The sequence below is a fragment of the Gobio gobio genome (genome assembly GCF_949357685.1).
Source record: "Gobio gobio genome assembly, chromosome: 13".
NCBI classification, from domain to species: domain Eukaryota; kingdom Metazoa; phylum Chordata; class Actinopteri; order Cypriniformes; family Gobionidae; genus Gobio; species Gobio gobio.
In genome coordinates, this window is record NC_137106.1 from 8,950,637 (window position 1) to 8,965,808 (window position 15,172).

The following is a 15,172-nucleotide window of genomic DNA, read 5'->3' on the forward strand; positions in this document are numbered from 1 at the left end:
ACCTTCAAATTTGATAGCCAATTGAATATAAACTCAGATGCAAAACAGAACTTCCATGTCGCTATCAGGAGGATTTTAAAGTGAATGATGAGCTCATGTAAAATATGTACCATACCTGTAGATGTCTCTGGCCATGCCAAAGTCCCCGATCTTAGCCACTCTCCCTGAACCTTTGCAGGTCAGAAGACAGTTCCTGGCAGCAATGTCCCTGTTAGGAATAAAAGGAGGATTATTCTGACGGTCAAATTTAGCAGACAGACACATTTACATCCAATATTAGCTAAACAAACCAAAATCAGCATCACCATATTTATGCTGAGAAATATTTTCACCAACTTCAGCACTGTCAGTGTAAGATTTATAGCATTGTTCAGAAACAATACTGCAAATAACATTCTTGCAAATGCAGTATAGTTTTCTGAGACTATACTTGCACTATTGCCAAACGAATAAGAATCATTCTAAACTAATCTAATAATTCTAGTTTCTATAATCCATGTCCACTTTGTATTTTAAGTTATTTGCACCATTGTGAGATGCTGTCTACACATATTTCGAGCATGTGAAATGAATGACATCTCATCTCATCAACACTGCTAACAATGTAACAAAGACAGAATGCTCTGATTATAAAATGAAGCTATCAACACTGCAGTCTGAAACCACACTTAAGCAAAACTCTGTCCGTATCACTGGCAGACTTTTGGGAAACTCAGAGCAACAACACATTAGTGAACAGTGCTTTGCTTTTTCATTCTTGTTTTTAAAATGTACGGGTTATTTTTTACTGACGGTATACAGTAGGATGAATAAACTCCTGATGTTTTAGGTGTTCGCACACCTGCCACCAAAATATGTTTGCGTTATGGTCATATGTCACTTAAGGTGTCAGATGACTCTTTCCTCCTTTAACTGTGAAGAACCCAAATAGACTGTACTAATGAGGATTCTCATCTCACCTTGATAGTAAAGAACAATTAAAGATTGTTGAACAAATAAAAATGATGTGAATTAAAGGGAGTTTGGGAGATATTAGATAACTTGGACTCTAACTTTATTATCACCACAATGAAGACTCAAATGTAGAACAGATTTTAACAAAAAGATGGTTCTTTAGTTTTTAAAAATGATTGGCCCTGTTTCACAGACAGGGCTTAGATCAAGCCAGGATTAGGCTTTAGTTCAATTAGGACATTTAAGTAGCTTTTATAAACGTGCCTAAGAAAAAACATTACTGGTGTGCATCTTGAGATAAAACAATGACATATTTTAAAGGTCCCATGGCATGGCATTTTTCTATTATTTTATAATGTTTCCTGAGGTGTACTTATATTGTTAGTATGATTTTTACATCATAAAATGTCATAATTTAGAAATAAAAGGCATTTTTTCTATACTGCTGTTTGCCCTGTGGCTGAATGCCCTGCTTCAAGAGGCGTGTCTGCTGTGAGACTTCAGTAAAAACGCCCACTGTTGTGATTGGCTGACATCTTTGCATTTTAAATGAGTTGAGGGGGCGTGGTTTAACAAGGTCTACGAGGCACGAGCAGGCACGAGCTGCTGCCAGAGAGACGGATGGACCTGAGTTCACTTCACATCAGTTCTGTCAGTCTCAGTTCAGTGCTGTTGTAGTTACAGCATATACTTCAGGTTATTAGTTTATTTCTAGTCGGAGGGACTGTCACTCATGTCAGAAAGTTAGTAACTTTAGTAAATTATGGATCAGCGCTGACTGGAGACGCGAACCGTTTAGAACGATTCAGTCCGATTTGGTGAACTGATTCGGTTCACTAAAAAGAACCGGTTCAATAGAATGATTCGTTCCCGAACCGGACATCACGGAGACAGAGCGATTGCTAACAAAGTTATTTATAGTAACTACTGAGTTATGAGAGCGCTGTCTGTCAGCGCGAGTTTATTGTGTTTGTATCTGAGAGTTCTGAATAAAGACGAGTCCCAGTCACACAGAGTCCGTCTTCATCATTATTACCAACTTTGTAACACATGCAAAGTACCATTACAGCTGTCGAGATGAACGAGTTAAAAGTAAGTGTTGATAATAGCATTATTTTTAGACATGTTCCTATCATATGAAAAGCCTCAGCAACGTGCATTGAGTACACAGCGCAAACAAAGACACAACAGCAGTAATCGAATGTAATCCAGTTTTTTTGGGGAAAGCTGGCTAGCCTAGCCTAGCCGGATACGCTCACGCTTACCCCCCTTCTGCTTAATCTCGCGCCGCGTAAGGCGCCTCCGCTGTGGGCCAGATGCAGTACTGGGGGTCGGGGATGTTGAAGGCCCACCGGTCAGCCGGAGCTTCGGCGTGTGTGAGGTTTATCTGTAAGGATGTGGCTCTCTATGTTGAGCAGAAACGACTGTATGCACATTTTAGAACAGATAGACGCGACGAGGACGTACAAAAACACTGACTCACAAGATAGAAAACACGAAAACACCGTTCTGTCGAGAGAGAAAGAAGCCGCAGTGTGTGCACGAATAATAAATAATTAGCTACACATAAGAAATCACTGATCACAGATCAGAAGGAACTGAAAAAAGACTTCTGTTTTCATTTGTACATCCAAACACTGAGAAACTGCCAGCATTCACTCGTTCACAAGTAATGATCTCTCTCGAGCGTTTGCATGGGCGTGCCAGATTCTCTGGGCGGAGGAAAGGGAGGTAACCGTTCCTGCTTGGACGTCAAACCAGGAGACTTCAGGATTGGCTCGTCTGGCCTGTCATTTTCTCAAAGGCAGAGAAAGACAGCCAGAACTCGAGTTTACACCGATCAACATTTCTATCCACTTGGGGACAATATTCAGGCTAGGGGAACTCATATTAATGTTGAAAAACCTCATAAAATGAAAATTTCATGCCATGGGACCTTTAAGATATGACAATGCAAGTTGCGTTCAGTTAAAACAGCTCAAACATTCATTTCAGTCTGAGACTCGCTTAAGCCTCGTCTGTGAAACTGGGGGATTATATATTTAATTTAGTGCTGTCAAAGGTTATTTTAGTTTACAAAGTTTTAAATATGGATATTTTCCATACACAAATGCGCCACTTCACTTCAGAAGGGCTTTGTTAACCCCCGGAGCCGTGTGGAGCAGTTATATGATGGATAGATGCACTTTTATGTACTTCAAAAATGACCCAACAAGTCACTGCCATTATAAAGCTTTGGATTAGCCAGGATATTTTTTAATATAACTCAGATTGTGTTCGTCTGAAAGAAGAATGTCTTATACACCTAGGATGACTTGATGGTTAGTAAATCATGGGGTTATTTTCATTTTTGGGTGAACTAACCCACCCAATATAATTTATATGATAATTTATGAATATTATATTCAAATCAAGTCAACTTTATTTATATAGCGCTTAACAATGCAGATTGTTTCAAAGCAGCTTCACAGTGTTAAACAGGAAAATAATGCAACAGAATTTTATTCAGCCGTACCGGAGAAAACGGTGATGTCATCAGTTCATTTCATACAGTGACAGTGTGGGCTTTAGATCAGTAATTTAGTTTATATGGTTAATTTAGTTTAATAATTAGATTTATTTGGATGTTTAGTTGAAAAATGTAGTGTCCCCAACTGAGCACGCCAAGCCAGAGGCAACAGTGGCAAGGAAACCAAAACCCCATCAGGTGACCTAATGGAGAAAAATAAACCTTGGGAGAAACCAGGCTCAGTCGGGGTGCCAGTTCTCCTCTGGCCAATTAACAATTAACAGCATATGACTATTATTCTGACAACTTTACAGGTCAGAGGTCATAATAGATCGGAATATTCGAAAGAGCGGAGGCAACACGCCGGAGATGATATTGAGGATGATGTGTCGATTAAACAATTATTAAATAGGAATATTCGAAAGATCGGAGTCATCACGCCGGAGACGGGTTTATTGATTTAGATGTAATGATTTTCATTATATTTTATTTTGTTTTAAACATGACTTTAATGTTTGCGAATGGCTCTAGTTTTTTTAGTGACCTTTAAACTGAGAGCGATGGATAGATGATTAGAGATTCTAAAGAACTAACAATTTGTTGCATTTTAAACCAGTCCCTCCAGAAAAACGCGATTATGCGATCGCGTGATTTAACGCATAATCAGCCAAAGTCCGCATATTCATGCGGGGGCCGCATTTTTTCAAATACGCCGCACTTTCGCCACATAAATTGCCTATTTCCGCGTGCAAAATATGCGGGGCTATCAAGATTTCATAATCCCCGCATTTTCGTTGCAAAAAAAGTCATATATTAGCAGAAAGTTGAAAATTTTTCGTTTACTTCACACAAGAGCCGCCATTTCCGCCTATTGCCATGGGAACGTTTTGAAGTGACGTGATTACCCGACGCGAACGTCATCGAAAAGCTTCAAACCCCGTGGAGAAACCATAGATACCGGTGAAACCATGATGCAGCACAAACTCCCATTGGCCAACAAAAATAACAGCAAAAGAGCAAAGCAGTTTCCCTGTGTGCTGACTGATTTCAAAACACAGCTTTGAAGCGTTATGAATCAATGAGTCGATTCAGCGGTTTGAAGCGTTATGAATCAATGAGTTGATTCAGCGGTTTGAAGCGTTATGAATCAATGAGTCGATTCAGCGGGTTGGATCGCCAAAGTCACGTATTTCAGCAGTTTGACACGCGATCCGAATCATGAATCGACTCTGATTCATAGCATCATGATGCTGTGTTTTGAAATCATCACTATATAAGTCGTTATTTAGTTTTTTTTGCACACAATAACTATTATCGTCGCTTCATAAAGTTATTGTAGAACCACTGTAGTGAGATGGACTTTGTAACGACGTCTTTAGTAGGCTACCTTTTATGGGTCTTGAGAGTGTACATTGTGCCAATGGAGGCCTTTCTGAGCCATCGGAATTCAACTAAAATATCTTAATTTGTGTCCAACAACATAAAGGGAAGTCATTAATGACAGAATTTTCATTTTTAGGTGAACTAACCCTTTAAGAGATTGCACTGTGCATTGGAAGCACTCAAATGTCTGTTTTGTATAGCGACATCTGTAAAACAGGAAGTTATTTATTATTTTTTTCAGAAGTTGTAGCATATTCCTTTTGTAAAGCTACAGAACTTGATTGACTAAATGTTTTGTAAATTTGAGCCATTATTAAGGTCTTCAATAAAACAAGATGAGAACTTAAATATTCCAGCACTTTCTGTGATGTAGTGCTTTTTTTCTCTCTCTCATCAAACCGCAGTTTTTGCAAGTTCCCGCAATTTTATCGCATAAAATTGCATAAATATCCCGCATTTTTCATCGCATTTTTTAAGAAAACGTGCCGCATAATCAAGGATTTTTGCCCGCAACAATCACAAAAAAAAGCCGCATTTTTCTGGAAGGACTGTTAAACACAAAAAAGCAGAGAGCTGTCTAAAATGTACTATGCCAATCTGGCTTCTATTCATTTCTAGGAGTCCAGGTGCAATGTTTTTTTGTTTTTTTTGTCAAGTTCAAAAATGTGTTTTGCATAGTTTTTTAGCACACAGTTCCCTTGGTATTATTTGAGAATGTTATAGCTAAATATACTTTAGATATTCTTTGAGCATATCAATCAAATATTTCTTATTATTTATTTACCTGCCTCAAAAACCTGGTGTGTGGTTCTTGGCCAAAAAAGCTAGAATTCTTGATCTGCAAGGCTATTCTTGTTTCTTTTTTTTAGGTCGAGTCATGAAAGTCATGTTTCCAATTCCTTGTAGTACTGTTTGAAGGCATTTGGTGTTGAACTTCCTATATCTGACAGCAATGGATTATGCTTTTTATGCTAAAAAAAACCTCTGAAAGGGCAAAACAACCAATCCCTCTGGGTTTTGACCAAGAAGTTGAAGTTGAACTCGAAGGCCCAGATACATTTTAACTCGGCAGCGTGAGGAACTTCAGCAGGAAACTGCAGATGGGTAAGTGTCTCAGCGTCCCTGTTTTACAGCTGGATTGATGACTGGACTGCTCATGTAGCATAAATGAGCTCTAAGTGGACTCATTTTTCATGCCATTCTGGATGAGAGTGTCAAAAAGAAGCAGAACTCCCATTGCAGGTACAAGAGGGAAGCAGAGCTCCTGAACGGAGTCGAGGAGCGCTGAATTTGTGCTGACTTCAGAAAAAAAGCAGATCATCCATCTGTTGTCAAATTGCTCTGTAATGTGTGTATGTGTGCTGGGGTGTTGGAAATGATACCTGTGGATGAACTGGTTCTCTTCTAAGTACTGGCAGCCGCGGGCGATGTCTCTGGCAATGTTGAGAAGATCTACCATGGTTAGACTTGAAGGGTGCTCCTGGGAAACATTACAGAAAGTCAGTTTCCATAGTGCTTATTAGTTTCCATAGTTCCTAATTCATTTACACACCCGTTCTGTTTCCCCTTGATTTACTCTCCCCATGTATTTAAGCCCCGAGTTTCCTCAGTTGTGTGTTTGGCCTCGTTTGCATTCATGTGGTGATTGTTGTTATATTAATCCTTGTGATTCACCTATGCGTTTTCTCTTTGGATTTAATATTAGAATAGTTTGGATTAGTTCACTTCAAAATGAAAATGTCCTGATATTTAACTCACCCCCATCTCAGTCTCACGATTTTCAAGTTGGAGATGGAGTTTTTTTGGTAAAGGGCGTTTGTATTAGCCTTCGCACGGTTCGACGTGATGGCACAATCGCGCAAGATGAGCAAATTAGGTTAAAAAGTATATAGGGTTTTTTTTCTGAAAATGATGGCTGGTTTCATTAGAAAAGACTCTATTCCTCGTCTGGGATCGTGCAGAGCCTCTGAAGCCCTTCCTTTGAAACTGCATTGATTTGGACCCTCACCCATTGGTTGCCGTTGAAGCCCATTATGTGGAGAAAAATCCTGGAATGTTTTCCTCAAAAAACGTAATTTCTTTTCGACTGAAGAATGAAAGACATGAACATCATTTGGTGAGATGGGGGTGAGTAATATATCAGGAAATGTTCATTTTGAAGTGAACTGTTTATTGATATTGGCCAAACGTTGTGTGATTTCTACAGCCGCACTTAACAATTATACAACTTGATCTCATGAGAATTCACCGAAGACACTGAAACGTACCATATTAACAACATCTAAAACATTAATGTGCATGTATCAGCAACATACAAATGCTTATGAATCCTTATTTAATCTAATACTGGATGTATGGAATTAATCAGTTGATTCTGTTGGATTTATGATGAAGGATGTTATGTTTTCAGTTGCATTTATTTAATGCAGTTGACTCGTTTACTTAAATTATGACTTCTGGTGCAAACTCATAAAAAAAAAAATAGCATGTTACACCATGGCTGTAACTCGTAACCATGTCTTGAGCAATTTTTAATAAAGCCTATAGAAACAGAACAATGAAGGAAATCCTAGGTCTAATTCTAGTTGGGGAAATAATACATTTGAACTATTTTCAAATAACATTTGCACGTTTATTTGTATGCCTAACAGGGCTCGACATTAAGCCTGTTCACACCCTTGTCCTTCGGACAAGTAAATCTGTCATTCACTTGTCCGAGTAAAAAATTTGCTTGTCCGGATCTATTCTGAAGCAATATTCTCACCAGTATTCAATCAGCTTTGACATATTTAAATATGCATATTTGTAATATTTTTACCTTTTTATAATAGGCATTTTTCCACAATCTTATTAAATATAGGTTATGCTTCAGCTTTCCTTTTATATTCTTAAATTTGATCTATAAATTAAATTAGAATAAGACACTATAGGGCAGTTACCAATCAAATTAAATAATTTACACTGAAAAATGACAACTGCATTAAATAATGTTATGAGATTATATATATATATATACATTAGAGGTGGGCAGATCGATACTAATATCGATACCAACGTTGGTATCGGTATTGATCGATACCAACATGAAAATATCGATACTTAAGTTTCAGTTTCTCTCGTTTTGCGACCTGGCCGTGTTTGTCAAAATGCTGCTGCTGTCACAGAGCAGAGCAAGCTCTCAAGAGTGCTGCTCGTGCTCGACGCTGCTCTCCTCCCCCTCTCCTGTGTTGTACCGTCACGTGAGCCACCACTAGCGCTACCACCAGCAGTCAGGCGCGCGCGCCGCTCAGCCGCGCATTTCTAACAGCAGTCAGTCAGAGGCGGAGAATGGCAGCAGAGAGAAAGAGGAGCGTTGTATGTAAAACTTTGTGACTTTGTTTATTTAAGAAAAAAATCCTGAAAAGAAGTGCACTAAAGAGGAGAAACATTTTTTGTTAACATGCTACTTGAAAAGAGATTTTGTTTTTACATTTTTTATATTTGTGAAGTAATCATTTTGTAACTTTGTTTATTTAAATAAAACAGAAGTAACCAAAAGTTGTTTCTGAACAAAAGCTTTTGTAGTACTGATTAATAACCCAAAATGCAAATCACAAAAACAAATTAAAAGTCATGAAAATTCATTTAGATTTAGGTTGAAGACGCATCCACCTTAATTATTAAAAAGTATCGGTATCGATATTGGTATCGGTATCGGCGATACTGGCCCTGTATTTACTTGGTATCGGATCGATACCAAATCTAGCGGTATCGCACACCTCTAATATACATATATAAGAAATGTTGGAAAGATGAAACTAAACCACCAGTAGGTGGCAGCATGTGACCGTCTTAATGAGCGAGTCATTGAGTTGATTCAGTGAAACGGCTGATTCATTCAAGAATTTGGCGGTCATTTATGAATAGGTCATTGAATCTTTGATTCAACCGATTCATTAAAACGCTGAATCATTCACTAACACGCTGTTGCTGTGAGATGCGTTACAGTTCTGCTGTGATATTTGTTTGGAACTATTTTCGCTGCTGAAATAGAACAAAATAGAACAAAAACAGTCCATATTGCATTTAAAATGTAAGTGACTTAATGTTAATTAATTGTTTATGGAACTGGCGTATGAAATCAGTGTCATTTTCAGTCGTGATGGTATTCAGGAAAACAACACTCTTGTTAGTGTAAAGTTGCTTAACTGTATCATATGTTATAAATATAAAAACTACACAATTTTAACCGTGTATGTTAACGGAGTTACTCTGTATGAGTGGCGCTCATTTGTTTTCGATTTTCTCCTCAAGAGGCTGCGCGAGCCTCAATAGCTCAACCTTGTCAGTTCGTTTTATATTATTATCCACTTTCGATCTCCACTTACACTGAATGCAGAATCATTATTACACTTTGGTGATTCCCTAGTTATTTTTTGTTTAAACATTTTACTCAGGATACTTGTCCGTCAGGCAAGTAAAATTATTTTTCACTTGCCCCTTCAAAAAATCCACTTGTCCCGGACAATCGTTAATGTCGAGCCCTGCTTAATATGTCAAAAACATATAACGTTTGTCTCTTCACACTCAGATAGGAATTCCATGAGTAACGCAAAACGGTTGAAAATAGTTTCAAACAAAGATCATAGCACATCTGATGTGGCTGGCTCGACATTGGACGTTCAATATTCACAAATTTAGGGGCCGTCTCTAAAGTTACATACAACATTGGTATACACGTTTCTAACTTTAATAGCATTTGAAGAAAACTGACTGTAAAGTGTTAATCTAGGTGTCAGGTATGATGCACACCTTTTGTGCATCATATTGTGCATCAATACTGCTTGAGAATTTTTTTGTGTGTGTAAATATCTTGTATTATCCATTTTTTAGACAAATTTAAGGAGCTTTACAGAACCTTATCGGAGCTAAACAGGCCTATTTGATGACCTGTCATGTTATACATTTTATGTAGACTTGATTTTGGTGTGTACCAATATCAGATACAGATACAGATCATTCACATATAGCCAACAACACATTTCCCAACAGCAACATTTTGGCCAGTGAAAATGCTGAGTGGCTAGTAATTTTGCTGCGGAGCAAAAAAGTTAATGTCAAGCTGTACATTTAATAGGCTGTTGTGCCAGTGTAATTATATGATTTATTATCAACATATGCAGAAGTGTTTGTCGCTAATGTGCTTGGGTCTGAGCGCTGTCGTGATGCATCAGCTTACATTCAATTTTGTTGCCAGTTGTCACCATATTCCACTGGAATGCACACACTGTGTGATGATGCAAATATTTGCAATTGTATTACTTTTTGGTGATAACTCTCACGCTCACTCTTGATGTTTACTTGTGGCATTTCTTGTCAAAAGTAATATGCAGTATTATAAAAGAGGACACTGTAAGCTATGCTGATTTAAGGCTGAGTTTATTTTTTCCCCCGACAAGCGAAGGGCGTCACGGTTTGCTACTGATTTCCAATAGAGCTTGGTTCAGCACAGCATGATTACAAACAGTTCTCGGCCCTGAATTCTCAGCACAGTTGGCTGGCGTCTGACTGCCAGTTTCTCTGTAACTGGCCTAGCGTACTATTTGAGCTAAGTAAACACAAGTTAATAATTAGGGTTGGATACTGAAACCCCTATATAACTACTCTATTCTTCTCCCAGTTCAGCGGTCACTTACTTTCATGTATTTCATGAGACGTGGATACGGTTGTAAATCCGACAGATCTGATTCTCTGAGGCGCAAACTAACATGGCGCCGCCCATCGCGCAGTATAGATCAACTAACACACATTCACTCACACATATTTGAAAATCAGAATATCAGATAGTTCATGACATAGTTAACAAGTTTGTGAATATTTTGAATAAAAAACAAAAAATTGTGTTTTGTATTTATTTATATTTTATATATTTAAATATACTTTAATACATGGTTCAATTTAAATAATAATAAAAATAAATAAATAAAAAGCCATTCTTTAATGTCATCCACCTCGTTTTGTGGGTTTTTTTTTTTAAAGTATCGGTTCGGGCACCGTTTAGGCACCGGTACCATTTTAAAAGTATCGGTTTGGCACCAGTATCGAAAAAAACCCAAACGATACCCAACCCTATTAATAATACAATTAAAAGAAATATCTGATCATCCTCCATAACGCTGTCGCTATTTACATCTCTTATCCGTCTGTAAACTCTTGCATTATCAAGGTAATGCATTCTAAAGAGCTCTGTTATCAACCCCACAGTGGAAAAGGAAACCATAGTGGCTGGGCTGGATCGACACGGAATGTGACAGTGGAAAAGTGGCTTGTGTGTGTGTGTGCGTGTTCTTACTAGTCTGGGTCTAGTTTCCCTCAGGAAGCTCTTGAGATCCCCTCCAGCCATCAGTTCCAGCAGGATGAAGCGAGGCAGAGCCTGGAGGCTCACCCCAATACATCGCACAATGTTTTGGTGACTAAACTTGCTGTCAGAGGAAGAGAAAAAGAAACGTGGTCCTCTTGCTATCCGTCCTGATAAATTAGCATATGAAATGATGTATCTTGTGTGCTTATTTTTACCTGATTATTAGAGCTTCCATTAAAAAGTCCAGTTCGTCCTGCTCCGAGCACACCTCAGGAAGGGTCTAATCAAAGAATCATTTAATCACACCATTAAATCATATTTGTTTTTTCCCCCTGAACAATATTCATGTTAGTAATCAATCGGTCCATCCATCCGTCCATGCATGCATCCATCCATCCATCCATCCAAGTATATTTTAAATTAATAGTGACAGGTATTTTGGTTACACTTTATTGTAATGGTCCCCTTTAGATATTCTGTTGACTATACATAAAGTTACACCGACATGTCAACTAACTCTCATTAGTGTATTAGTTTAGTATTAGGAGACTTTTAGGGGTAGGAGTAGGGTTAATAGAATAAGGGGTTAAGGGTTAGTAAGTTAAATTGACATGTACTTGCAAAGTTACTTATAGTCAGTAGAATGTCTGTTGGAGAGCATCAACAAAGTGTTACCGATATTTATAAAGTTACAAAAGATGTGTGTATATATATATATATTTATTTTGTGTTATATATATATATATAAAACACAAATCTTTTGTAACTTTATAAATATCGGTAACACTTTGTTGATGCTCTCCAACAGACATTCTACTGACTATAAGTAACTTTGCAAGTACATGTCAATTTAACTTACTAACCCTTAACCGCGCATTAATTTAATTTACTAACCCTTAAGTGTTAATATGACACTTAAAATATATTAAAATTGAAAATGGCTATTTTAAATTGTAATAGAGTGGTGCAGGTATGACATTACTTTGTAGGCCAAAACGTGTTCGCATTTTAACACTTCCGGTTCCATCGTCCTGAAGTCAATGGATTTTTGAATGGGATTTCGGTTAAATGGCTGAAATAAGGTCTGTGGTGAACACAAGCTCAAGACACTTTCACGTTTTATTCTACGACATAAAATACATCAGTATTACCCAACTCCACTCATGAGGACTACAGAGGCTGTCGAAGGAGATTACGTCATCACGCCGAACAGATAAACTCAGTCCACTTATACAGCCTCATTATGCTCATAATTGTGCTCTTGTAAACTATTCTAACTCAAACGTTCTGGGAAAATTTTTTGAGATAAAAGCTGAAAGAGATGTTGGAAGCTTGGTGATGGTGACGTTGAAGTCGGACGTTAGATATTTACATCTGGCGACTACATTTAGGCTTCAAAATTCATAAAAGTTGTGTTCATCTGTGAAAAATTATCTTGATGGACAAAACGTGAAAGTATCCGAAACTTTTGTTGAACTCAGAGCTTGTTTTTTTAGCGATAATCCAAAAGCCTATTGGGTTTTTCTGGAGGGAACCAGTTAAATGCTAACTGCTGGTTAGCCTACAAAGTGACGTCATACCTGCACCACTCTATATTAGTTCAGAATACTACAGTTTTTTTTTGTATTTCTAATCAAATAAGTGCAGCCTGTGTAGAAAGAAGACTAATTTCAAAAACATTAAAAACTAACCCCAAACCTTTAAACGGTAGTGTGAATATACCGTATGCAGATCTTACCTTTACAGCCACCTGCATCGGGCTAGGCTCCCCTGGGATCCCAACGGCTAGTCCTTCATAGACCTCCCCAAATGCCCCATGACCCAATCCTCTACAAACAAAACGCACATCATTGTTAATAATATTGTCACATAATTTTACTCCACAAATTTCACATAATACATTTAAGATACACTATATTGTCAAAAGTTTTGGGACGCCTGCCTTTACATGCACATGAATTTTAATGACATCCCATTCTTAATCTGTTGGGTTTAATATGGAGTTGGTCCACCCTTTGCAGCTATAACAGCTTCAATTCTTCTGGGAAGGCTTTCCACAAGATTTAGGAGTGTGTTTATGGGAATTTTTTAGCATTCTTCAAGAATCGCATTTGTGAGGTCAGGCACTGATGTTGGACGAGAAGGCCTGGCTCACAGTCTCTGCTCTAATTCATCCCAAAGGTGTTCTATCGGGTTGAGGTCAGGACTCTGTGCAGGTCCGTATGGACCGATGCTTTGTGCACACAGTCATGATGGAACAGGAAGGGGTATCCCCAAACTGTTCCGACAAAGCTAGGAGCATGAAATGTCTTGGTATGCTGAAGCATTAAGAGTTCCTTTCACTGGAACTAAGGGGCCAAGACCAACCCCTGAAAAACAACCCACACCATAATCTCTCCTCCACCAAACTTTACACTTGGCACAATGCTCCTGGTAACCCGCCAAACCCAGACTCGCCCGTCGGATTGCCAGACAGATAAGCGTGATTGGTCACTCCAGAGAACACGTCTCCACTGCTCTAGAGTCCAGTGGCGGCGTGCTTTACCCCACTGCATCCCACGCTTTGCATTGCACTTGGTGATGTAAGGCTTGGATGAGCTGCTCAGCCATGGAAACCCATTCCATGAAGCTCTACGCACTGTTCTTGAGCTAATCTGAAGGCCACACAAAGTTGGCGGTCTGTAGCAAGCTGTCGACTTCTGCGTACTGTGACCCTCAGCATGCGCTGACCCCGCTCTGTGATTTTACGTGGCCTACCACTTCGTGGCTGAGTTGCTGTTGTTCCCAATTGCTTCCACTTTATAATACCACTAACAGTTGACTGTGGAATATTTAGTAGTGAGGAAATTTCACGAATGGACTTATTGCACAGGTGTCATCCAGTACCACGCTTGAGTTCACTGAGCTCCTGAGAGACCCATTCTTTCAGTGATTTGGAGGGGTGTCCCAATACTTTTGGAAATATAGTGTATTTCAGACTTATTAGAACATTCATTTTTATCAACTGTATAAGGACACTTCTTGGACAAAGGCTAGGAATTTACCCTTCAAACAAATCTTCAATCTAACTGAACAGTAGCGACTTAGTGATGCCCCTAACCTGGTGAGAGAGATGTTCCGCCGGGGCACCTCCTTCAGGTCATTGACGGAGGCGGTCTTCCCACCAAAGCAGTAGTTGGGATTGTAGTCAGTCATGATGGTGGAGGCTCTCAGTTTGCTCAGCTTACAGTCGGGACTCTGCAGCTCCAGCTGGATAGACTGGAGCTCGGTGTGTTTACGCCTGTACACTGGACAATAATCGGCACAGAATTATATTTTTCTGTTGGCATTTAAAAAAACAATGAGGAAAATAACTATAACTGCTGTACAATAGCCAGTACTGTTGTTGTCATTTTCTTTTACAGTTTAGTTTTAATGGTGCAAAAATGGACTTAGGAGAGTTCGAGAATTAATTAAAAGTTACAAAAAAATACAATAATAGAGACCAATTAATACAGAGTTAGAGAAATATTCATCAGGATTGCCATAGTTTGCATGGGTTCATGATTTAGAATCTTTAAAATATATTCTTTAGTTTGATGCCAACTAAACGAGACTCTAATTTAATGTGCGTTGCCATCATGTTTATTACACAGCCACAAACAGTTTTCACAAACAGGCATGTTTGCCCAAGTTTGGTGGGCTTGACCCAGCCAGTAAACACATTAGTTCGGCGTCTGGAAGTGATTTATTCATAAAGTGTAAACCGACAAGGCTTGTCAGAGCCCAGTTAACAGCCCATTTATCATGCGTCTATTCTATTTATCACTCTGCTACTGCTACTACAGTGTAGATGGACAGATGATGTGTTAGGTGTGATGGTTATGTGTATGTGTGTGTGTGTGTGTGTGTGTGTGTGTGTGTGTGTGTGAGTGTGTGAGAGAGAACCTGTGGTTAATGCATTGTGTAAACAAGATCCCAAACATGAGACATGCATCCTCATTTTG

General features: G+C 38.6%; 1 protein-coding gene across 1 annotated transcript in view; it reads right to left on the reverse strand.

The window, feature by feature from the left end:
- Window positions 1-15,172, reverse strand: part of alk (ALK receptor tyrosine kinase) — a gene marked incomplete at both ends in the record, with an annotated part of 709,791 nt that overhangs the window by 17,274 nt on the left and 677,345 nt on the right. The window contains 6 exons of the mRNA XM_079833880.1: window positions 116-208; window positions 6,229-6,326; window positions 11,178-11,307; window positions 11,402-11,466; window positions 12,925-13,015; window positions 14,287-14,473. Coding sequence (XP_079690006.1) covers window positions 116-208; window positions 6,229-6,326; window positions 11,178-11,307; window positions 11,402-11,466; window positions 12,925-13,015; window positions 14,287-14,473 — 664 coding nt within the window. The remainder of the gene's footprint in view (window positions 1-115; window positions 209-6,228; window positions 6,327-11,177; window positions 11,308-11,401; window positions 11,467-12,924; window positions 13,016-14,286; window positions 14,474-15,172) is intronic.